We start from the raw sequence: 26354 nt of genomic DNA on the forward strand, positions 1-26354 counted from the left end.
ATATATGTGCACCTGTATAATACAAATTGCATGTATCTTCCTTTTTGGAATCTTTCTATGAGAGCCCAGCAAACCTATAGAAAATTATGATCAAAATATGTTAGCTGGAGAGGGAAGTGTAAAACTATCTCTATAGACTTTCCATTGTGTTATTTTAAAAGTTCCCTTACCATTTGGTTTGTAAACTTGCTTTTTCGCTAAAACGTGGCATTGTGTTTAGTCATTGCTAAGTTTGGATATTATTGCTCTGTTCATTAGGCTATAGTCACTGTGATGTTTTCTGTTTTGATTCAGCAGATTTTCCCCCACCCCTTTATTAATTTTCAGTGTCAGAACCTGGGAAAGCTTACCACAGTACAAATAGGACATGATAATTCTGGACTGTATGCAAAGTGGCTTGTGGAATATGTCATGGTGAGAAATGAAGTAACGGGTCACACTTACAAGTAAGCAGCATTTCAGCTTTTTTATGGATTGCCTGAAAGGATGTATTGAAAATGTTGTATCATAACTGCATCAACTTCCTTTTAATATCAGCCTGTTGCTGCTCAAAATACTTAAGAGGGCCAACTGGTCTGATAGGTATTCCTTTTCTTGCCCTGTGGGACCAAATCAGTTACTGATACATATTCTAATGTCGCACAAGACTTGTTTCTCATAAAGCTCATCTGTAAATAAAAAATATACACTGTTTTACAGAGTATGATTTGATGCCTCTTCTTGTTTATATCCGCTATGATAAGTTTATGTTCACTGAAATTGGAATTAAGCTGAATTATCTATTGGCTTGTATGATTTAGAGTGCTTTCTTGTCCATTTCAACACACAAATTTATATACTGTCAATGTACAATAGATATTTATTTGTATACGCTAGCAAATCTATGAACACACACACACGCACGAGCGCGAGCGTGCGAGCGCACACACACACACACACATGCAGTCCTGTGTAAGTGCCTGGAGGTGGTTGGAGGACAGATGGCAGCTAACAGATTGAGGTTGAATCCTGACAAGACAGACTTACTGTTTTTGGGGGACAGGGGGAGGGTGGGTGTGGGGGACTCCCTGGTCCTGAATAGGGTAACTGTGCCCCTGAAGGACCAGGTGCGCAGCCTGGGAGTCATTTTGGACTCACAGCTGTCCATGGAGGCACAGGTTAATTCTGTGTCCAGGGCAGCTGTCTACCAGCTCCACCTGGTACGCAGGCTAAGACCCTACCTGCCCGCGGACTGTCTTGCCAGAGTGGTGCATGCTCTAGTTATCTCCCGCTTGGACTACTGCAATGCGCTCTACGTGGGGCTACCTTTGAAGGTGACCCGGAAACTGCAATTAATCCAGAATGTGGCGGCTAGACTGGTGACTGGAAGTGGCCGCCGGGACCATATAACACCGGTTCTGAGAGATCTGCATTGGCTCCCAGTACATTTCCGAGCACAATTCAAAGTGTTGGTGCTGACCTTTAAAACCCTAAATGGCCTTGGTTCAGTATACCTGAAGGAGTGTCTCCACCCCCATCTGAGATCCAGTGCCGAGGGCCTTCTGGCAGTTCCCTCATTGCGAGAAGTGAGGTTACAGGGAACCAGACAGAGGGCCTTCTCGGTAGTGGTGCCCACCCTGTGGAACATCCTTCCATCAGATGTCAAGGAAATAAGCAGCTATCCTATTTTTAAAAGACATCTGAAGGCAGCCCTTCAGATGTCAGGGAAGTTTTTAATATTTAATGTTGTATTGTTTTTAACACTTGATTGGGAGCCACCCCGAGTGGCTGTGGAAACTCAGCCAGATGTGCGAGGTATTTATTTATTTATTTATTTTTACTATTTTTCTAAAAAAGGTGCCAGAACTCACCACAAATGCCTCCCCTGTTCTCCCCTGGCATGCACCTGAGACCTGCCAGAACTTAGTTCTGGTGAGTTCTGGAAAAAAAGCCCTGTCTCAAAGAAGTTTCATATCTAATGAACATTATTAATTACATTTGGTTGCATCCAGAGAAATATTAGCCAAAGGGGATTGGTGGAAGGTGACTCTCCCACCTCTCCAAGACCCATCAGCCCCCAGGATCCCTTGAAACGCCTCTTCTGAGGGTCATGGGCTGTGGCACAGGGGAACTGGAAGGGAATGCTGAAAATTGGGTGGAGGCATCATCTGTCAGTGGGAGTTCCTGCTTACAAATGGTGACTCCACCTAAATTCCAACAAACCCTTCCTTTCCTCTCAGCCCCCCTGCACCACAGTTTGCCCCATTTTTCAGGGTCCTCTGACTCTTGTGATAGGTTTTTCAAGAGGCTGCCAGGGCGTCATGGGAGTGGAAAAGTCATTGGTTTGTGTTCCTTTGGTTCAGATCCAATTTGGTCAATAAATCCAATCAATCTGTTGGCTGTCCAAAATATCTGTTTGCTTATGGTCCAGAAGATTCAGATTTCTGTTTCCAACAGCACATGTATGTGGCCCTTGTGGATTAGTCAGTTACATAACTCCTCCTGTGACTAATACTGTTCAATTCTTGTGCTGGACCAGTCTTGCAGGGATGAGAAATTTTAGTAAATGGAGTATGCCCAGCATGAAATAAAAGCCATTTTACTGAATCACTTAATGTATAGCCTCTTGCTAAAATCTGGGATTAAGAGCTGCATCATGTGTCTTTTTTCTTATTTCATGTCTTTAGGTTTCCATGTGGGAGGTGGCTTGGAAAAGGGATGGATGATGGCAGTTTAGAGAGGATCCTGGTCGGAGAATTGCTGACATCCCATTCTGAGGTAGATGAAAGGCAGTGCAGAACTCCGCCTTTGCAGCAGTCCCCAAGTATGATTAGAAGATTCGTTACAATATCACCAAACAACAAACCAAGTAAGCTGGTTAGATTGAAAAAACCTTTTACTAGTAATCTTACATATAGTAATAGCAAACTCAGTTCTCTGAGTGTAGTTATTTATGTAGCCAAAACATCATCCATACACATATTAGTAGACTTGGGGGAGCCCCATAGTTTGTGGAAGTACAAAAAGTCTATAGGGGGAAAAATCATATGGGGGACGAACCCAAAAATAGCTCAGTGAGAATGAAATGTTGACTGACTGCCTTGTGGGAATTGGGGATAAAACAGATTATCCTGAAAAAAGGGAATGGCTAACTGGTTGGAATTTTGAACAGGTCTCCACTCTGCAACATTTTGTTGCATGTCTTGCTTCCACCATCTCAAAAACAGAGAAGTACTCTGGTTTTAAATCTTCATTAGGCTACTTAAATATTCTTTTGTCTTGCTGTAGCTGGTTTGACAATATGTGAGTCAGTCTCATTTCTGGTGATGGGGGAAAGGGAGAAGGAAAGGATCAACTTTAGTTGATTTTAATCTACAAACTACTGTTGTAACCATTGCTTGCTGTTGGAGGGCTTCTCATTTAATTTATCAAGATTTCAACCTCTGTGTAATGTTTCCCCCTTCACCTTCAAACATTATTTACCCAATAAAGTAGCTGTAGCTGTTCCCTATATGGCTGCTTGGTGGGTTTTGCTCATTACTTCCAAAACCCTATATTACAAAAGATAAATGCACAAATGTTGATAAATCTGTACTATTTTAGAATGTAAAAAGCATAAGCCTGGATCTAGTTCCTTTCTGAAGTCCCTGGCCAAGTGAAAAACAAATAATTGCTTAAACAAATGCATTTTTTCTTTCTTGCACAGAGTTAAACACAGGTCAAATACAAGAATCTATTGGTGAAGCAGTAAATGGAATTGTCAAACACTTCCACAAGCCAGAGAAAGAGGTGAGCATTGTCATTGAGCTTGATAATATTTCTCTGTTTATATTTATGTGTTCGCTAGTTAGTTTATGAAAGACTATAGCTAGAATTGACAGGAATATTGGTTCAGCAGAACAGTGTGGCACAGATGTGCACATGCAGCTGACGAGTTGAAGGGAATTATGCATAGCCAAATACAGAATCTTGCAGCTACATTTTTTCTTGATGTCAGTTTTAATCAGAGTTCTTCAGTAAATTTGTAATCCAAAGTTGTGTTTGTCTTAACCAGGATTAACAAAGGTCATAAATAACTTTGGACCCAGGTAAAAGGGGGTAGGAAAATTTACATGTGAGAATAGAATGCACTCCTGTAGTCTGTAGTCAGTCACTTAACCCTGGATCCAGTATTATATCCGAACCAAGCCTTAGAATTAAGTCTGATAAAACAGTATGCCAATTGTTTGAATTTGTCAGCTGTGCCTTGATCACAAAGATCATAGTATCCCATTTGGGACTTTTTTTGACAACCCCTTCTCTATTTGTTCTGATTTGTAGTACTAGATATGCTGTCTTGTGATATCCAGTAGATTGGGTATTTTTAACTTTTGTGTCTCATATTTATGCTCCTAGTCTAGCTTACAAAAATATATATATTGTTAAAAACAGCCAGTAGCATTACAAATTAAAAACTGTTTCGTATAAAAGCAGTAACAGAAATTACATATTAAAAGGCTGTCAAATATATTTCCAGTTTCTAACTAAAGACCAGTAAAAAGGAGGGCTAATGAATCTCCAACTGAAGGGCATTCCAGAGCCATGGCACCACCATCCAGAAGGCCTTGTCTTGTGTGTTTACTTACATCTGAGATGTATACTTACCGGTATACTGTAGTACTCATTTTATAAATAACAGTGTCCTTTCCTGATCAAGGCACCTCATTTTCTCCAGCTCTTCATCAAACAGAAGTGAAGGTCCAAGGACGGGTGCTTTGTTTTCTGTTGCTCTGCACAGGGGGAGCTTCTTACCCATGTTGAGCAGCAGTGAACAAAGGTTTTTGTGTGTGTATGTGAACATAACCAGGGTGGAAAGCTATTTCATCAATAATAATGCTGACTTGTAATTTCATAAAGTGAGTAAATGGTAGCTGTTGTGAGATCTGATTGTTGTTGAAATCTTATTATTGAGCGTTTTTCTAATGGGTGCCACTAACTGATAAACTCAGTCAGTGCAGACTATTGGTAGTCTGTTTTTAAAAGCCACAGTAATTTGACAGATATATTCATAATATACCCTGGCTAACATCTCAAAACTAATATTTATTTTATATCCCATTGGCAGAGAGGCAGTTTAACACTTTTGCTGTGTGGTGAAGGTGGGCTTGTCTCAGCTCTTGAGCAGGTGTTTCAGCATGGATTTAAATCCCCCAGGCTCTTCAAAAATGTCTTCATTTGGGACTTTCTAGGTAAGTACAGAAAACCTTCCTATGGGAAAAGGTTGAAGGGGTGGGTATGTTTAGACTGGATAACAGAGGTGAAATGATAGCCATCTTCAAATATTTTATTAATTGTATAAATAATTATACTGCCACCAATATGTGAGGAAGGTTTTGAGTTTTTCTTCTGATCTGATCATTATGTTATATGACTCTGTCTCCAGAAAAAGCACAAGGATATTATGAGGCTCTAGAGCAAAATGAATTGGTCCCAGAGGAAAACTGGCAGAAAAGGGCCAGGAGTTTTTGTCGCTTTGTCACAGCCATCAATAACACTCCTAGAAACATTGGGAAAGATGGCAAGTTTCAGATGTTGGTGTGCCTTGGAGCCAGGTATTGTATTTCCATAAGCATATTTTCATTTGTATATAATAGCCTGGTCTAATGTGACAGTTGCTTTCACACTGATCAGTTTTCTTTTATTACTGTTTTGATGTCCAGATTTTGAGTCCTTTGACCAAATTACATATCCTTACACTTCTTCTGCCACTTTGGAAATCTGAAATTAGAACATGATCACTGGAATTTATCTTGACAGGAGATTAAAAGTGCTTGACCCACTTAGTTTACAAAACAAAACAAAACAAAAAACAAGGCTGAGAGGGGATATGAAAGTATTCTTCCAAATAGTAGAAGAATTAATCTGAAGAGGGAGATGAACTATTTTATATTAAAGGAGGCTAGATTTATTTATTTATTTATTTATTACATTTATATATATATATACTACAGTTTCTTCCAAGGAGCTCAAGATGCTGCACATGGTTCTCCAACTCCCCATTTTATCCTCACTACTTCCCTGTGAGGTAGATTAGGCTGAGACACAGTGACTGCCCCAAGGTCACCCAGTGAGCTTCATAACCGAGTAGGAATTTGAACCCTGGTCATCCAGGTCATACTCCAACACTCTATCTATTATAGCACACTGGCTCAGATGTACAATAAACAGCAGCTACAAAACAAAAATTGACAAGTCAGAAATTTTTGTGAAACAGTCTTTCCTGGAACCACAGAGGCAGCAAATAAGCTCTTTGGTTTCAGGGCACAGTTATAAGAAATTTATGGAGAATCGTGTGGCATTTTCTATACCTTAGTTGTAGCCCTTTGAAATCAGAAAGGGCCTTTCACATGCATAGGCCTTGATTTCTGCATCCCTCCTCATTGGGAAAATCAGGGTCATCACAACAAGGGTCAAGGCATGGAGATGCACCCAGTTAAATTTTCCATAAGATTGCTTCATGGCTGCAAATTTTGTACAACTGAGCATTTCCCAATCAAGCTAGCAGTGCTCCTAATGGTTTCCAGTATGTGGCTTGGGCCGTTTTAAAGCAATTTGCCTTGTAAACACCTTTTGGAAGCTCCCCTGAGTCTGTCTGTGGTGCATTGTGGTCTGAATTGTGAAAGTTGATTGGTGAATGAGATGACGCTTTCTTGGGATAATTTGGCTGCAGGATTGTTTTTAAAATCCTTTCCAGCTCTCTAATTGTCACTGACGTAGGGCAGCCTAGTGCTGTGGATTCCTGCAGCAGCAAAGGTATAGCCAAGACATGGCCTCAGGCTGATCTAGAATGTTATGCCAGTGCAACAAAATGTATGCCAGTTCTGCTGTGCTGGCAACACAGCAGAACTGATATTGCCTGATGTGGCTTCTGTAAAGGCCATTATGGAGCCTAGAAATCAGAAGAAAGGAGACATGGCAGGGCAAGACTGGTGTTCTATGCAACTAACAATTCAGTCAGTATGGAGCCTTCTAATTTGCATACTGGCCGTTTAGTAGTAACCTATAATAATGGAATTGCTATTGAATAAGAATAGCAAGATAGGCCTGCTCTAACTGTATTGCATTAGATGCCCCTGTAGTTGCCAGTCCTTCTGTACCACCACAGCTAGGTATAGCTTTAGCATCAAGTGCCAGTCATTTTGGATAAAGCGAGCGGCCATGTTTTTTCCAAGTTATTTGAGATATGAAGCAAATAAGAAATGATACTGAGCCAAAAGATTGACCTAGAGTTCAGTTTTTATAAACTCACACCAGTTAAACCTAGTATTGTCAATACTAACTGGTAGTGGTATTAGGAAGAATTGTGATACTAAAATACCAAGAAATGTGATAAGTTTCTTTTTTAAAGAATTAAAAATATTTTATAACTTGTTTGAAATTTCAAAACATTCCCTTACAGAGATCACCTCTTGCACCATTGGATTGCCTTGCTGGCAGACTGCCCCATCACAGCTCAGATGTATGAGGATACAGCGCTCATAAAGGATCATACCCTAGTGAATTCCTTGATTCGTGTGCTGCAGACTTTGCAGGAGTTCAACATCACATTGGAGGCATCCCTCGTTAAAGGAATAGACATCTGATCCATCTCTTGCTACAAGCACTGTAAAAAAGCAACAAGGAACAAACCATTATTAGTATGCAGAAATTCAATTGGCTAATACATTGCATCAAAACATTTACATCACTTGCTACAACTCTCCTGGAAAGAAGTTCAAAACAGAGAGTGGAAATGTGGATGAAAGCCCTACACCCAACGTGTAATAGGGAAAATATAACCTATAAATCACTTTTAGAATTTATTTGCTGATTTGCTTTTACACACTTTCATGTGAAAGGGTTAAGATAATGAGTATTGTGCAGCTTATTTTAAAGCTGTAATATTTCTTTGCCATTGAAAATGGCACAGTGAGAAGCTATTGGCATTCTCTCAACTTGCCTTCAGACTGTATGTTGAAAAGTATAGTTCACACATTCCATTTCTGCTAAGTGTCATTCAGCAATTGAAAATCTAATAGTTTATTATAAACATTTTCATCATTGGCTTTTACGTGTTGGGTCACTGTTCTGCAAGAAAAACTAAAAGTTTAAATATTGTTTTTAATAGCCTTGAAGCACTGAATTCATTAGCAAATCCTTTTTTTCTTTAATTTTTGTTGTCAGTATTATTTTTGGCAGAGTTTTGAAGGGTGACTCATGCAGATGTGCAGAGATCAGTGATATTTTTCATATGGGTACGAAATTGCACAGAGAAAATTATAAATGTGTTTTTAACTGGCATTTATTTATTTAACTTTTCATCATGTTGTAATGTCTTTGTCTAAGAAAAGAATACTATATACAGTACTTAACAGGCTATGTTACATGTCTGTTGTGTTTTCAATTTAGAACCTAATTAGAGTACAGCCCACCTAAATACAAGGCCAGAATAAGAGTGTCTGTTAGCAAAATATGTCTTGGCATGAACCTGCCTTTCAATTTATTAGTCATTACTAACAAGTCCATTGATTTCAGTGGGTCTGCTCTGAGTATGAAATAGTTGGATACCACCATAAGTGATTATCCTAAGCCATGTGTACTCTATGTAATGGCTAACAGTCTAATCAAATACTAGATGTAACACTGACCTGGTTTGCATTTAACACTAAGCCAAACCATGACTTAGTGCAAAAGAGCAAACATTCAGGTTCCTGAAGTGAAGATTGCGCTGCAGCAATCCTCCCTCAGTGTTTGCAGCTAAAAGGGTTCAGCCACAAATTGGCTTTGTGTTACATCCAAACCCAAACTCATGGCTTGCCTTGTCCTTGATTTACCTCTTGAGGTTTGTCTGCAGCAGATAAACTATGGTTCAGGCATAACATTAAGTCAAACCATGGTCAAAGGCATAGGTTAAGCAGCAGCAAGATTTGAGGAGTGCTGTGGCCATAATATATATGCTCCAGAAAGCAAATGTTTGTTTGTTTGCACTAAGCCTTGTTTTGGCTTGGCATTATGTGCAAACTGGGCCAGTCTATAAATGTGTAAGGATCAGATACAGCAGCAGTTGTTTCACAGTTTTGTCATCTTGCAATACTAGCACTACCTTACAACAGCTTCACAAGCACATGTGCTGGTGCAAATACTTCAGGTTGGCCGTAAGTGAGAGCAGTATTACTGTGACCAATTTATGCTGCTACTTGATATAATGCTATGTTAAGGTTTCAAATCTTTCCCTTGGTAACCCAGTTCACAGGCAGAACATATGGAACATTTTTATTTGAAATGCCGAGCATTCGTGTGCTAATTTTTGTATATGTTAAAGGCTGGAGGTTTTGGATGCTTGTGAACACGGTGTAAAAATATTAGAATACCCTCATAATGTTCATAATTTGTGGACTTTTTAAATAGTAAAATTCCAATTTGAAAAATCTAGTGAATGCCTAGAAGCAACTGTTCTTGTTAGAATTCTCAGCAAAAATCCCTAGGAGATGCATATTGAGCTAAGGAAACACTAAGATATACTATACAAGCATTAGGTCTCTGCATTAAGATTCGAGATTCTACAGGCCTTTGCTGTATACATGTCTGCAGTTAGCCTCTTTAACTTCTGATAAAGACGTTTTCAACTGTCAGTCTCCAACAAGTAGCATTATTCTTTATTTCCTACATCTTGTGGTCATTTTTATTCCAGTAACTTAAAAATATAGCACATGTATTAAATTTTACTATTTTTACTTTTCTGGTGTTTTATTTCGTTATTACTTTGAAAAGTTGCTATTATTGCTTCTGTACTCTTGTTTCTAATTTGAATTGGTTGAACTTGAGAAAATCATACTGGAGACTGAAAAGGATGCAGCCCACATTATCACAACATACACGATGGATAAACATACTCATGCTGGGCTTGAGGTGCATGGCTCTACTGACATTAGTTCTGCAATAACAGAATATTATTTTCTGTTATCTCACTTAAAAGTATATTACACAACTGCACAAAGAATCCGGAAAAATGAAAAAGCCTGTTGTTTTTCTGAAGATTCCTTTTACAGCATAGTATTCTGAAAAATTTGCATTGAACAGAATAACAGCATCATCTGTATTGGGTATCTACTCAAGAGAAGACTTGCTTCTAATAGTAGATGACACAGTTAACTACTTCACTGCAGCACTGAATAACAAAAGTATGTGTGTAGACATCATGGTTAGCTATACTGCCTTCTGGAGCAGTTAACCATCAGTGATAATATTCATGAATTGGGGATCAGAGGAGGTAGGTGGACACAAGCACTCAAACCTGCTCCCGTGTTCTCCAGTGAAGATGGCTGGGAATGCCCAAGAGCCATGGAAGTCACTGAGAGCTCCTGGGTGGTACCACCCCAGCCAGTCTGATTTTTTTTAAAGCAGTACCTCCACCACAAATGCTTTCTCAGATGCCACCAGGAAATACAGGAGGAGACTGGCTGACCATTGGGAAAGGTTTTGCTGGACAGTTTTGGAACATCAAGACTCTTGTGATATATCATTGCCAGGCAAGATATATCAAACAACTACAAAACAAATCCTTATTCAAGACAGCTGTAAATTTGAAGTTTTCAGATATGAAGCCCCATGTGTCACTGTCTACGGGTGATTGATCCCGGCTGAGGACGTTGGGACCAGGGGCGAGATGGCAGGGGGGGAGCAGGAACAGGAGTCCAGAAGCCAGGGGTCTGAGAGTCAGGAAGTTGGGAGTCACAAAGTCAAGGGTCTGAGGGTCAAGAAGCAAGGAGTCATGAGGTCGAGGAGCAAGGAGTCACAAAGTCGAGGGTCCAAGGGTCGAGAAGCAAGGAGTCAAGAAGCCAAGGTCCGAGGATCAGAAAGCAAGAATCCAAACGCAGCAAGGCAGGAAACATGATACTGTGGCCAAGAGCCGAAGGGAAATGCTGACCTTATATCCCTTCCCGGCTCTTGCCACCAGGTGCCGTGAGTTACCAATCGGCCTCACCTGTGCGGCCATGCCTTGCCTCTCCAGAACAAACTTAGGAAGGCCCCAGTCCTGCGAAGCCCTACTGGTCACAGGACCTGGCTCCTGCACGCACTTCTGACACCATGCTGCAGAGCAAACTGCTTTTAAAACTGATATAACTTTTCAAAAATTACATTCAGCAGCTCAAACAGAAAATTATAAATGTGAGAAAGTTATTTGTTTCAAATTTGGTGTACTGTATGTAGTTGCATTTTTAAATGTGAGTCATAACAGATGTAGAACTGGCTCAAACATGGTTGTCCTCCCACAACTGCAAGCATGCCTAAGAGAAGTAAATGCAGTAGATGAGCTATTCTCTTTAATGCCCTCCCAATTCACAAATTCTGACTATGCAGTTGTTGCAGGCTGCAAAATCATTCCTGTCAAAACATAAAGGCTAACAAAATTCCTTTTCATAACTGTTTTTATCCAAGCACCTGCATAGATTTATATGAAAATGCAAAAACTTGTATTTAATTAGCAAGCCTTATCCCATAGTTAAAATGGGTTATTTTTATTAAACTTTAAGGTAGTGATGTTCAATTCTCTTTAATTAAAGAGCTTCTCTTTCATAGCTCATAAGCTTTTAAATCATATCAACATTTAAAATGCTTATGAACTCAGCTATATTTCTGCATTGCAAAGTAATTTTTAGCCTCTGTGTAATTTAGACTATTAAGTCATTTTAGACTATACTATGAACTCTAATATTCTATAGCTCTGTGTGTGTGTATGAGTGTGTGTGTGTGTGTGTGTGTGTGTGTGAGAGAGAGAGAGAGAGAGAGAGAGAGAGAGAGAGAGAGAGAGAGACAGACAGACAGACAGACAGACAGACAGACAGTGCGATCAGCCTGGTTCGCACATCATGTTAATCCAAACCACAGCTTAGTGAAAATGCATGAGCACTTAGGCTCCTAAGGAGGAAAGTGGCTGCTTTGCTCTTCTCCAGTCATTTTGCTGCTGCACTGTGCTTAGCTAAGCCATGGCTTGGCCTGGTGTGTTGTGTGAACTGAGGGTTGTGGTTTAGCTCTCTAGAGACTAAATGTGCTGAAATGAAGGTTTGTTCTTAGTTTCTGACTTATGGTTTATGTCAAAGAGCTAAATCACAAGCCCAAGTTCAGATGACACACTAAGCCAAGCCATGGCTTAGCTTAGCACAGTGCAGCAGCAAAACAACCAAGCAGTAGCAAAGTGGCAGTGATTTCCTCTCCATGCATATACCCTAGGTCATTGTTTGGCTTAGAGTGGTATGTGAACCAGGCCAGAGAGCAAGACAGACAGACCATAATTGCTTTTGCCGCTTAAGTTCTTAGCAAGAATGAATATATTTTGGAAGATTTATGTTGCCATAGTTCAAGATGGAGAGTTGAAAAATTAGCTGAAAATTGTTTATTTACTTCTCATGTTTGTAGTTCCTTTTATACCTAGAGATTGGTAGTTTATCTTCAAAATGCGGAATCAAGTTTAATAATGCTAATAATAACCTGTTTTAAAACTAGCCATTGTAGTTTATAGAACTAGAAAAGAAAATGCAGTATATTATTTTTCTTATTTTTCTATTTTTCGGGTTCTAAATCTAAACGTATGCAGCTTACTTTGCTGTACTACAATAAAGCTTTCTTCTGATAGGACCAACAGAATTAACCTACCATGTGCCATCCTTGGCAGCTGTTTATTCTAATTGGGCTTTACATTCTGCTCTAATATTTTCACCTTGTGTTGGTTAGCATTGCTAGAAACATTGTTTTTCAAATGACATCAGTGTGCAGCATATGGAAACTGGTGTTTTAATACATTCTTACCTTAAGCAAAGAGCTACTTCACATAATTGTTGCTTTCCCTGCTCTAATAGCATTACAATAGGAACTAATTCATATTCAACATGCAAATGTTTAATAACAATATATGGTAATACTGTACTTGTATTTATCAAAGAAAAAGTTTTAGCTAGATGGCGCTCTTGAACAGGTGCTTGTATAGATTCTGGGAATGTAAAGCACTTTGCAGTATGACACCCCCCCCCCCAATGCTTATTTTGCCAGTATACTGGCATCTTCACACTTTGAACAAAACACCTCTCCCCACACCCGGGCAATGATTTTTAATCCTGGCTCACATAGATCCTACTTTGCCTAGTCTAAAAGAAGATGGTGTCTCATTTACCCTTTTCATAGCTGGAAGCATGCTGAATGTTGTGTTGCAGTCTTAGAGCAATCACTATCCTGTATTTTGCTAAGCTACAGCTATCTACCCAGCCTTCCTATAACTACCGAGATCTGCTATGTTTTACCTCTCCTACTAGAATACTTTGCCTGTTACTGACTACTTTCAACATTATCAAGTTCTCAATCTGTCCCATCTATGTGAATAGTACTGCTGTTCTTGATTATGGAAATATGTGTCTTAGAAGGGGTGATCTGAATAAAAGCAGTGTACTGCAAGCACCATTTTCAGTGACACCCTATCCATGTAAACAAATCAGAGGTGACATTCTAGATAACAAGCTCATACAAACAACCTTGGAACCACTGGATTATGTAAACAAGTCTGGGTAGTTCTGAATCTTTCTCTCATCTGAGCTTGAAGAATTCTTAGAACTGCAGTTAAAGAAGAGGAAAAATATTACTAAGAAGAAAATGTGTTCCATTTTGTATTGGTCACATTTGATTAAACATCCCCTGTGAGGTTTGAGAGTTGTGGAATACTTTTAAGTGCTTTAGGCAGCACAATAGAATAAATCTACTGTGAAATCTATGTGGACCATTTAAGATTTATGCATGAAGGGGGTCAGCCCTCTACTATGTTCATGGAAGTACATGTCGGATCATAAACTGCAAAATATATGCACATCACACTGATTTACTATAAAGTTCATTGCTGCAGATTCCCTGCACTTTTTAATGCCATTATATCCAAGGGAAGAATGCTGGTACAAAGGTACTGTGTTGTCAGTTTATGGCCTCAGGGAAAAGTTGGATTAAAATAGCTAGTCAAAATTGATTAGCCTGTTTTGTTTTTTAACATTGGGTGCTTTAGCTATAATGGTACAAACCTCTGGGTTTGCCCCGCATCTGAGATAGCACCACAGAATTAGGCATCTCTTAAGATATAATGGAAACATGAAAATACCATACAGAGAAAAGCTTTCAAACACGGAAGAAACAAAGCACAAACATAAGGGAGATTATTATAGTTGTCTTTCACAAAACACCCAATAGGTTTAGGTCTCATCTGCACCATACATTTAAAGCAGTATCATACCATTTTAAATAGTCATCCCCTCAAGAATCCAGGGAATTGTAGTTTATTATGGATGCTGTGAGTTGTTAGGAGAACCCTGTTCACGTCACAGAGCTGCAGTTCTTTGGGTGGTTTAACAATCAATTCCTCTTCCTAGGAAACTCTGGGAAATGTAGCTTTGTAAGAATAAAATGGGAACTATATTTCTCACAGAAAATGTGTCTTTGATGATGTTTTGAAGGAAGAGGTTGCTTCACACAGATGTCTGGAAGTTCTAAACGTAAGAGGCAGCGCGGGGGGGGGGGAGTGTCTTTTGAGGAAACAGGAAACCTTCAGATGAATGAGTGGCATTGCAGTTTAGGAGTGAAAGTCACAGGCAGGGATGTACCTGGCCAGTGAAGGGATTTAAGGAGGGTGTCATGATATTAGTGCAGTGAGAGAGATTATTTTCGCTACGGAGTGTTGTATGGATGTGAAGGGACCAAGCTGAGACAGCAGCAGACCAAAGAGAATATTTCAGAAGCCTAGAGGGGGCCAGGCCATGAAGCAAAGTTCTTGCTGAGGGGACAGTGACAAGCCAATGTTGTACATGACTTGGCTACTCAGTATGGGGGACAAAGGAGAGAGAAGAGTCTAAGGCTACGTGCCTGTTCAACAGGATGGATAGCAATTCAATGCATAAGGAAAGCAAGCTAGGAGAGGAGGGCTGGGGAGGAAAGAGAAGTTCATGTTGGATCTATTGAACTTGAAATGATGGTGCATGTAAGTAGAGCTATCAGAGAGCAGTTGGAGTTGTGGGATTGAAATGAAGGGAACAAGTTGGTGGAGGGGAGAAGGGAGTGTCATCTGTGGCTAGATGGTACTGAAAGCTATGGGATTTGATGAGATCAACCAATAATAATATTGGTTATAATATTGATGAGATCAACTAATAATAATAATAATAATAATAATAATAATAATAATAATAATTTATACCCTGTCCATCTGGCTGGGCTTCCCCAGCCACTCTGGGCAGCTTCCAACCAAATATTAAAATACAGTAATACATCAAACATTAAAAGCTTCCCTAAACAGGGCTGCCTTTAGATGTCTTCTAGAAGTCTGGTAGTTGTTGTTCTCTTTGACATCTGGTGGGAGGGCTTAGCATGTAGACTGGAAAGGAGCAGAGGGGCAAGAGCAGGTCCTTGAGGACCCCCAACAGAGAGGGAAAGCAGGGGGTTTCTACCTATGGAAACACTTGAGAGAATGATTAGGTAGGTATGAGAAGACTCAGGAAAGAACATAATGCAGACACTTAGGGCATAAAGGCAGTAAAGCAGAAGAAAGTTATCAGTTGCCTCGAAGGAAGGGAACAGTAAGAAAAATGACGACAGAGAACATTTTAAGAGTTCACATTGGGGCATTGTGAGGGCAATTTCAGTAAAATGCAGAGGGCAGAAAGCTGTCTTGGATTCCAGTCTAAAGGAAGAAGCAACTATTGTGCAAAGAGTAAGAAAGGGGAAGAAACAGGGCAGGCCTTAGAGCAGACAGAACCAAGGTGCTGCAGTCCAGACGTTGTGGACTACAACTCCCATTATCTCTGACCACTGGCCACGATGGGAGAGTCCAAAACCTCTGGAGAGCACCACATTGGCTACCCCTTCCTCAGGACTATCAATGGCAGACAACAGGCACCGAGAAATCCTAGAGCTGCTGTATGCTTCTTGCCCAAGTAGATGCCAAACAAGAAGGTGAGCTTCCATTTATAGCGTCCTAAGTCAGCTATTTTGTTTTTCTCCGGCTGCAGTGGCGTGATTCCCCGCCTCTCGCCTTTTGCATGCCATTCACGTCGTGGGATAATACCCAACACCTGCCTTTTAAACGCATTTTAAAGTCCGGCCACCAGCTCAAAGTGGCTTGCATTGTGAGCCAGGCATGCACAAGGAGGGGGGTGGTGCCGTTTTGTTCAGGTGCCCCGATACAAATATATTAAGTATCTGGTCACCTTTCCCCCACAGTCCGCAGGCCCTTCCGCGTATAAGAGCGGGAAAGAGCAGAGGCAGCGGCGCCTGCGGTCCCACACCCGGCGCGTGCGCGCTGCCTTTGCTTCGCACGTGAGGGCAGGCCGACGCTCGGGGCGGGCCAGGCGCTTGCAGACGCCTCCCCTTGTGGACGCGCGCAGGGCTGGGCCCCAGGGGGCGGCAGCCGCACGAGCAACGGCGGCGGCGGCAGCAGCAGCAGCAGCAATGACTGGCGCCGGCAGCTCGATGGGGTCCGGGCGCTGCTGCTGCTCTGTGGCGAAGGCGCTGCTGCTCTACCTGCTGCTGCTGTCGCCGCCGCCGCTGTTCGACGCGCCCCCCCAGGGACAGGTCCGTGCAGCCGGGCTCCTCTTCCCCGGTTCGTATGCGCAGCAGGGTGCCATTCCCCCCTCTCCTCCCAGGTTGAAGGCATCCGACGGGGCTGGCGCGGGTGGTTTGGCTTTAGTGTGTGTGTGTTTGCAGAGCAGGGTTCCCAAAGGCTTTTTGGCTGCAGTGGGCAAAGCTGAGGGGAAGGGATGTTTCCCAAGGGCGCGCGCCCCTTCTGCGAATGCGAAGGACTCGACGCCCTGTCGGGAGTTTTAAAAAGTTTTAAGCTCGTTTTGTCGACCCGCGCACGCACAGGCTTCGCGGGATAGTTGGGAAAGCCCAAGCTCATTTCTGCATACGATGGGCATTATCGTTGGCCGCGCTCTACCACACAAACAACACGAGTTGTTCCGCTGGCTGCTGCTGCTGCTGCAAGAGCCTGTGCTGGTGTTTACAGTACACAGTCATTTGCAGTCAAGTTCCATTGATTTCAGTGTCTCTAACTTCCAGTAATTCAGGAGATTAGACCTGTCAGTTTGCTGCTGCTGCCACAAAATGCCGTGGCACGTTGGAGAAGCGGTGGTGGTGGTGGTGGTATGAGCTTTTGTATGTAGTAGGCTCATAGCTCTGATAAATGGGCTGCGTTCTGCCTAGAAAATTAAGCTCTTGGGAACAAGACAATAGTTTTTCTTTTCTTATATGCAGGTCTAAAAGCTTACACATAGTGTAACTTTTCTCAAGTTGTAGAGAAGGGCTCGTCCCATCTACCAGTTGTTTTTTTAAAGCAATTGACTAAAATTAGTAGGAAAAGCTAAGGCTGCAATCCATAGTATACATGGTTACCTGAAAGAACCCCATTGAATGCAGCGGGGGAGGGGGCTTACTTTTGAGTACACATATACGGACTGTAGTGTTAATAGTACAGTGCACCCGAAGGTTTTCAGTTGCAGTACTTCTTAGAATTGAGTTCTCAGTGTGTGTTGCATAATGCATAAAATACACTTGGTGTTGTACAAATAGATGTGATAACTTTTAACTGGGGGAAATTATTGGCTTACATTGATTTGTAACGTTGGCTATGATATACAATTTTTGGCTTTATGGGAGAAATAGTGTTTGTTTTAATGTTTTCACCCTACTAGAAAGTAAGTATTGCTAAAACATATACCAAACCACTGAAAAAATGTAAAGATGTTGATATAGAATAATAAAATTTGATTAAATATAAAGTTTATTTTTTACACTGTTGCCACTATCATACTTAAAGCCTGTTGTATTTTATTGAGTTTTTCAAAAAATTACTGTGAGTAAACATATTTCATCGGAAAAAAGCATCACCAAGTAGGTAGAATAACTAGATTTACATTTGTTGCACTTTTATGAGGTATTTCATGCATTTTTTTGTAGTTGTAGCTTTTTAAGTAGACTTACATGGAAATATACTTTAATAGCTTATCTTTCAGACTTAAATGAAATTTGCAGTACGTATACCTTTTTCTGTGGTGATCATAGCCCATGATAGATACACATAGTGATGGAAGTTGAAATAAAAAGTATTCTAGGGTATTGGTGCATGTTCTTTTTTGTACTTTATTTGCAGAGTATACTGATCCTGAGTATACTGATCCTGAACACATTCACTTGAAAACACGTTTGTGGATTTAAAGGAAAAACACTTTCAAGTAAATCCTGGTGACTTAAATAAAGTCAGAGTTTTGAGGACTGGAATGCCATTCATTGGAAGCTATGATGTGAATGTTTGCAGTTTGATATAAAATTGTTTTGCAGTTGGTGCATATGCTACATAAGCAGACTATATTGTTTCCTGCTAGTATTTCTGCTTTGTTTCCTTACCTATCAATTTTATATAGATCCTTTTTTTCTGTTTTGCTGCTGCTGCTGCTAAGACGTTGGGACTCTTGTCAGTGATGGATCTAGGGCAAATTCACCTGATCAAATTGTCATGATGCAAACTGAGTTTAATTCAGTGTGTGACGAGAACTGATCATGAAGGGGTCTCATTAATTTTCAGTTTGCAACTAAATGCATCCTTTGGGACACCAGCATCAATTATTTATTTTTTGAGCGGTTGAGTGACTGAATACTTGCAGTTTTCTAAGAGGATAGTTCTGTTTGTTAATTTGGTTACACTTTTTTGTGTTATTGCCTTCTAAACCTTCTCTTTTACAACAGTGATTTTAATTCTCCAACCCCCTTTTCTGTGCTATTTATCCACCCCCTGGATTGTTCCTTTTTCCTGCTAGTTACTACTTTGGCTGGGCCTTAACTACTCTCTGTTTTCACCACTTGTGACAATTGAGATCTATTTTAGCTTTTTGAGGGACTCCTTAGTGTGTGAGTGACATCAGATTATAATTGCACAATCATACAGCACTCTCATTGGCATGAAAATAGGAATAAGTGTAACTTGAAATATAGTGCATTCTCAGCATGCTTGCAAGAACAATGCTAATGAAGAACCTAGGGCATTACCGGACTTGTTCTGTACAGAACAAAAAAAGAAGAGCAACTGTTTTACTTATTTATTTTATTAAATAGGCATTCAATAGAAATTCCCCCAGTGATCTATATTAAAACAGGCTTCCTCAACCTTGGCCCTCCAGATGTTTTGAGACTACAATTCCCACCATCCCTGACCACTTGTCCTGCTAGCTAGGGATCATGGGAGTTGTAGGCCAAAACATCTGGAGGGCCGAGGTTGAGGAAGCCTATATTAAAGGAAAAGAGTGTGGGAGGAATTCAACATAGCACCATGGCACTGGCAAATGTGCATCAGCATAAGCATTTCGGCTTGCCAGATGGTGTGATCCCTCCTCTTGTGCCCTCACATGCTGTTCTGGAGGTTGTCTTAACCCCTGTAGCCAATTGTGGGGCATATGGGAAGAAGAGGGACGAAGCCCATTATCACTAGTGGTAGCCCTTGTTCACACTTTTGCTAATGAAACTCATTAGCTGAATCCGGCCCTATATATTAAACTACAGCTAAAGCAAATATAAAAACATCAGTAGTGCTAAAATTAAGTATGAAAGGTGTGGGAGAAAAGATCTTTGTTTAGTACTGAAAATAAAACAAAGAAGTAGCCAGGCAGCCCTCTCTTGGGAGACCATTCTATGTGCAACCACTGTGAAGGCCCTCTGCCTGCTAGCCACCTTCTTCAAACTTAACACAATAATAAATGTCTCCTAATAAGTATTTTTTTTGTATCAAAAAGCAAATATTGCAAAAGTTTGGTGCCTTGCTAGGTATGTGTTATTTCTGTTTGGTACACTTTTTTCCCTTCCTGAAGTTTTCGTGCAACCCAGCATCCTATACATACACATTTCCATCCTTTATCTGAGAGTTTTGCATCTTCCTAGCTGCCCTGCTCTGAAATTCCTGCCTGGATCATTTAGCTGTGAACATCCTTTGTGAGTTGTTGTTTTTGGAAAGGTGACTGCTGACTATGTGCTTGAGTGATGCTTCTTACCAGATGAGACTTCTGGTTTTCAGTGCAAAAAGCTAATTTTGGAACAGTTTTAAAAAACACACACCATTGAATAAGCATCTGTTTAATGGAAAGTAAAAGTTTAATGTTTCTGTGGCCCTGACTTGCCTAAATGTTCATTTCTATAAAACGCCATTTGTTAGTATTTCTTTTCAGTCACATTTTATGACAGTGATGTCACAGTAATAAAGTCGTATTTCTTCAGTAACTGGTTAGTATACTGCAGTTGAAATGTATTTACTTTTCAGGGCTTTCCCCCCTTGGAAATCAGTACTCCTATCTCTGTAGGGAACTGTGCAGTATCTCACAAGCTATGAAAATATGATAGCTAGCTTGAAAACCCTGCATGTGTTGACTGCCTGAATATGGCCAACTGGTCATGGATCTACTATGAAACCACTGCTAGGTGTGGGGGGCTGAAGTTTTTTTCTATGCACCTGCTAGTCATATCAGTAAGTAAATGCACATAGACATCTGGGTTACATTCAGGAAACTTCATTTCTGGCCTAGCTCTTCCAGCTGGGTGAGGTCCACAAAGATGCCATTTTGCTAACCAGGGGCCCAGTCCAGCGAGCTACATTTATGAACAACAAAATGATAAATGATGTTCAACATAAGTAAGTGTAAAGTGATAATGCACACTGGGGCAACAAATCATAACCTCATGTAGACAAGGATTGGGTTTTAACTGACTAAACAGTGAAGAGTTATTGATGTCATGCTGAGTAGCTAAATGAAAATTGCAGTAGTGCGCAGCAGTGGTGAAAAGGCAAATTCATGCTAGGTATTACTAGGAAAGGGACAGAAAATAAAACTGCTGGTATTGTAACATATCTGTTGGTGCCACATTTGGAACACCGCAGAACGGACTAGCTGTCCAGTCTCAAGAAATAGTATAGCTGGAAAATGTGCAGACCTGGGCTTCCAAAATGGGAATGTGATAGTCGCTTATCTATAAAGAAAGGCAAGAGCATTTGAAGCTTGTTTGTCGGGGTGGGCGGTGGGGAGAAGTCAACTGAGGAGGACATGATGGAGGTTTAGTAATCCATGCTGCTTCTGTTCACTTTACTCTGACACATAACAGCCAAGACATAAAAGGGCCTTGCAGTGGGAGTAGCAGGAGTTCACCATGGTCCAACTGAGTGCTGTTTTTTCTGAAATTGTAGAGGCAAGTCGGCACTTCGCGAGTGGGTGGCTAGGATAGGGCTGCTGCCAGTGCCATACGAAGAACAGGCATGTTTCTGAAATAGTTGAGTGCGGAAAGGATGCTTGCTATGTACAATTAAAAGTGAGGACTTCTAGAAAAGTACCAGCTAGAGACTTGTGAGCAATTTCATTTCCTACCTCCTTTTGCCCTACGTCTCTGTACCTTAGTCAGCATCTCGAGTGGGGCAGCCAAACAAACGGTAGTTAAATAAGGCTGTTGGGTTCTGATCTAATGCCAACCCATGGTTAAAGCAAGCCACAATTTGTCAGCCAACAAATCATAACTTGATGCCAGAAAGTAAACCATGGTTACTCATGGTTGGTCCACACTTTATCTAAACAAACCATGGCTTAGCATTACATGTGAATGCCGACATGGAGTGGTTCTTTTGCATCCCAAAGTGTGTCTTTGCTAGTGCTAAATATTCCTGGCTGTGGTTGGCCCTGATCTTAAGACGGGAAAGGATTTGTGCAGAAGTACCTTCAAGCTGTCCTAGTATGATAAAAAGTTTTGTAAAGGTAACAGTCATTTGTATATTATGCTTTGTATTTAGCAGTTTTATATGAGAGGAAGATGCTACTGTAATAAGCAGAACCATCTTACAATCATCAGTTCACATTTTGTCTGTGAACTTCTGAGTGGGACACATCACTTGCATGTATTTTTACTGTGTTGCATTTCTTTTCACAGATGTGGACGAATGTACCCAAGGGATTGATGACTGCCACCCAGATGCAATTTGTCAGAATACTCCAAAGTTGTACAAGTGTACATGTAAACCAGGTTACAGTGGAGAAGGAAAGACGTGTGAAGGTATGTATGTGCTTTGTAGTTTTACACTAAGTATGCTTAGTCCCCCTCTTTACTAGCTAAAGCTGAATAAACTATGCTGAAGAAACAAATATATGTATGTTTGTACTTTAAGTTGCTGATTACAGTTTAAACTTTTTCACAATGGGTACAGGAAGCACTGTCAACACCATTCAGACACCTGTGTAATGCAAATTGGTACATGATTATAATAACAACCAAAGGCAGGTAAATCAGTTCAAAACATAATCCAATGAATAGCATAGTTGGATTAGATGAACAATGCATCACTTAAAATAACCATAAAACAATCTGTTAAAATATACAAATTAATAAGATGTAATAACCATACTAATACAATAGCAAGCAGCCACTGCATGGTAATTTTATACCAAATTGTACAAAAACTAACAAATTTTCATAGAGACTAAATTGAATTATATGCACACAGTTCCTAGCAGCTTGATCATATAGTATAAAATGCATTGCAATTAATAAATCCATACTGTAATGTGTATAATAAGTTGTAAAGGCTAAAAATTAAAGTGCATATATTTCAGAGCAGCTTGATCATATAAAGTTTATAGAAAACATACCCCCTTCTTCTGTCCTCACAGGAAACTACTTTTATTTCAGTGAAAAGTGGCTTTGATCACCTCCTTCACTGTGGCCTCTTGCCCCAGATTCCCATTAAATCCATCCAATAGCCTTATACATAGAGATTTGTTCAGGTTACTTTAAAAAGATAATATTCTTGTTCAAGCCTTGAGGGAATTGTGTAAGCTTAGCCTAGAAAAGAGGAGACTGAGAGAAGATACAATAGCCATCTTCAAATATCTAAACTGGGCTGTCACATGGAAGATGGAGCAAGCTTGTTTTCTCCTGCTCCAGAGGGTAGGACTCGAACCAGTGGATTTAGGTTAAAAGAAAGGAGATTCTGACTAAACATTAGGAAGAACTTTCTGACAGTAAGAGCTGCTCAATAGTGGAATGGACTTCATTGGGAGATAGTGGACTCTCTTTCGTTGGAGGTTTTTAAACAGAGGCTGGATATCCATCTGTCATGGATGGATTTAGTTGAGCTTCCTGCATTGAGGAGGGTTAGACTACATGGCCCCTGAGATCCCTTTCAACTCTACAATTCTAAGTGATTAATGGTGATTTAAATTAGACAGGAAAATAATCCAATAAGGTTGGTTAGGTAGATAGAGGTAGTCCATGTTTAATAAGTAAATAGAGTCAAGAGTTCATTCAGGTTCCTTAAATACAAAGGAGGTGAATAAGGATTAATTAGTTAGTTTATTCAGAAATTCATTAAATGAAGAGCAAAGAATAAATCCAATATGGGTTAGTTTATAGAAAAGGGCATGAGCCAAAAAGAATAGTATACGGCAATCAAAAGTTCATAAAGGTTCATTAACTGCCTGAGGGTGGTTCTATATTTTTGTTTAGAGTTTTTAAAGAGTTGATCATTTCGTAGAATTCATTCATTGAATGAATGAATATTCATTCAATGAATGAATATAAGAAATCCACTTCTAACCATATAAAAAAATCCACTGTATTCAGATTACACACATACACATATGTTCATATAAACATTAACATTTGAATCTGATGGTTTCACTTTTATCTTGCCTGTGCATGTTTTGCCTGGAAACTTTCTTTGAGAAGAATTTGGTTTCCAGATTTTAAACTGATTCTGAGATTTCTACAAGATCTTACTTGGGTGAAAGGGAGGGGAGGCAGGTGATTGCTACAGCAGAAGCCTGTAGTAACTTATTTTTTCTCCTGTGCACCATATAATGGAGTGTGGTGCAGGACATTCCCAGCTGGATATGTAAAACTCTTAAAATAATATCAGAGCAGCACATAAAAAGGTTAATGCTTTATGTTACTGTTGAGAAATTGTCAATACTCTGTTGAACTTGCTTTATTTGAAAGGCAAATATGATCTAAGATAGCAGTAACTGCTAGCATTTATATAATATAGTCATGTCATGACCTGTCTACAGCAAACAAGCAGGCATCCATCATATTGACTTTTGCTTTATTTCTCAGACATTGATGAATGTGATAATGACTTCAATGGAGGCTGTGTGCACGAATGTTTCAACATTCCAGGCAATTATCGCTGCATGTGTTATGATGGCTTCATGTTGGCTCAGGATGGCCATAATTGTCTTGGTAAGGATTGTGCTACAATGAGTTCCAGCCTCAGTGCTGAATGCCACCTATATTTTCTTATGAGCATGAAAAAATTTAAGATGGTTGAATAAAAGCAATGTTATCTTAATGAGAAAAATCTAAAAGGTGGTTTGGTCATTTGGAGTTTTGCCATCTCTGAAATGGAGGTGCTACTGTTTGAGTGCATATCTAGAAATAAATGACAGAAAGGAACCAGAAGATCATTGTTTCCAAACCAAAGGCCTAAGCAATATGCTTCATGCACAGTTGACTTATTATTACAAAATGCTTGGGGAAAGTATTTGGGTTGCATTCAATGTAATACTGCTGCTAAGGTTATGTCAGTGGAAAGATTTTTCCTTGCACCACAGAATGTTCTCCCCCTCTCTTCCCCCACAAATCTGTTCTGGTGGTTCCTCTAACCCTCTGGAAGAGCTTTTTGGGGACAGCACTGGGTGTGCAAAACAGGACGGACATCACTTACACTAGTGGCAAAGGTTAGCTGAATATTGCCCTGGAAAAGTATAATGGTCTCATTTCTCTCCCCCACAATTCTGTACTTTTAAGAGTATGGCTCCTGGGTTCTTGTATGCAAAGGGTTGCAGAAAGATTTAAATGCACTGGAAGGTCATAGCCATTGTGCCTCCTACCCTGTTGACCCACCAGTCCGTTTGTCCACATTCTTCTCCTGTCCATTGTTACAGCCCTATTTAAGAAGTGCTGCTGTCCTTAGTTGAAATTGATGTAGCTGTTGAAACCTGTCAGAAGAAAATGGTAGCAATACTCTTGGCAAGTATAAGACACAGCATATCACAAACACACACATATACACACATGTGTTTTGTGTGTGAGAAGGAGCGATGCCTAATGTTTTGAATAATCACTCAAGACTTGGGAGGTCCAGAATATCTTATGAGCTTCTCTTTCTCCTATCCTCTCCCCACCTTCCCCCTAAGATCCAATTAATTCAATTAATTTCATTTCTCTGGTCTTCTCCTTACTTCCTAAGGATATTTTGAGGTAGAATACATTACGGGATTGTTGCTACTTGTAATGACTCGCTGCTTGAAGTTGTTTCAGTGCCAGACCCTAAGGTTTGCCATAGAGTTTGCGGCCAACCACCTTAGAGACAGGTGTGTGGGAAGCTCAAGAGAAGATCGCCAGAGAGTCAAAAGGCAACAAGACTCTCCTAAAGCTGCTGGGGAGGGTTAGGGTCAGTGATCAGGGAAGCCAAAGGGAACACAGAATGAAAGAAAAAGAACATTTATCTACATAGAATCTTGCACAGATTTAGCTTCCTTTCCTGTAATTTATATTACACGGTTTTCATTTTTAAAAGGAAAACAAGCCTTTATTCTTTTTGTTGTTTGTGGTTCGGTTTATTCTTTTCTTGGTTTGGAATATGGTTGGAAACACACAGACAGTAAAATAAGCCTTTTCATGGTTTAGTGTTGCAGCAGAATGCAATCAGTCTTTTGAACCTTAATGGTGCCTTTTCACAGAAAGCTTACCAAACATCAAGAGCATTTTTAACATTCAATCAGAATTTTATGTTACGAGGCTACATGCAAATGTCCCAAATAATTCCATATTTTGGGTCTAGATAATATGTCGAACTAACACATGAAAAGTTGGAGCATTGCCTGACTTACCAGGGGCCAATCTAAGGATTTGCTTCTCCTTTCCACTCTCACCTGAAACAGATGTTTCAGACAATGAATGAGGAATTAAAACTGAGAGTGAGAGATGTGGCAGTGCTGCTTAGAGAGAGGAGAAGACTTGCTTTCAGAAGGTGAGAGGCAGCGGCATTTAGGTCATCACCCTCCCAGCAAATCCAACTATTATCCTCCCAGCAAATCCAACTATTGACTTGTATTGTGCAGTACTGAGTATCACAAAACTGCATTAAATTGCTTTTTTAAAAAAAATGGAATCCCATATTTATCAGTTCATCAGATAATAGGGAGTCAAACGTTGCTCAAGTGGGTATTATGAAGTTGCCATTGGTCAGATGCTAGTACATTATTGTAAAAAGAAAAGTAGAATGAAGTGTAATGGAGTCCTAATGTAAGGAA

At 40.2% G+C, this 26354-nt stretch overlaps 2 protein-coding genes across 9 annotated transcripts in view; both read left to right on the plus strand.

Moving 5' to 3' along the window:
- DENND5A (DENN domain containing 5A) overlaps positions 1-9731 on the plus strand; it is a 63625-nt gene extending 53894 nt beyond the window's left edge. For all 6 annotated transcript variants that reach the window (XM_081201941.1, XM_081201942.1, XM_081201944.1 and 3 more), the window contains 6 exons: positions 328-446; positions 2667-2848; positions 3686-3768; positions 5084-5207; positions 5402-5570; positions 7418-9731. In XM_081201941.1, the coding sequence (XP_081058067.1) occupies positions 328-446; positions 2667-2848; positions 3686-3768; positions 5084-5207; positions 5402-5570; positions 7418-7601 (861 nt within the window). In that variant the 3' untranslated portion in view covers positions 7602-9731. The remainder of the gene's footprint in view (positions 1-327; positions 447-2666; positions 2849-3685; positions 3769-5083; positions 5208-5401; positions 5571-7417) is intronic.
- A 6722-nt stretch (positions 9732-16453) lies between these two features.
- The window catches only part of SCUBE2 (signal peptide, CUB domain and EGF like domain containing 2), a 46912-nt gene continuing 37011 nt past the window's right edge, over positions 16454-26354 (plus strand). For 2 of the 3 annotated variants that reach the window (XM_081168955.1, XM_081168956.1), the window contains exons 1-3: positions 16454-16621; positions 21973-22095; positions 24154-24279. In XM_081168955.1, the coding sequence (XP_081025081.1) occupies positions 16471-16621; positions 21973-22095; positions 24154-24279 (400 nt within the window). In that variant the 5' untranslated portion in view covers positions 16454-16470. The remainder of the gene's footprint in view (positions 16622-21972; positions 22096-24153; positions 24280-26354) is intronic. The other variant, XM_081168957.1, reaches the window with a different exon arrangement.

The sequence above is a fragment of the Podarcis bocagei genome (assembly GCF_964188305.1).
Source record: "Podarcis bocagei genome assembly, chromosome: 1".
Lineage (NCBI taxonomy): Eukaryota > Metazoa > Chordata > Lepidosauria > Squamata > Lacertidae > Podarcis > Podarcis bocagei.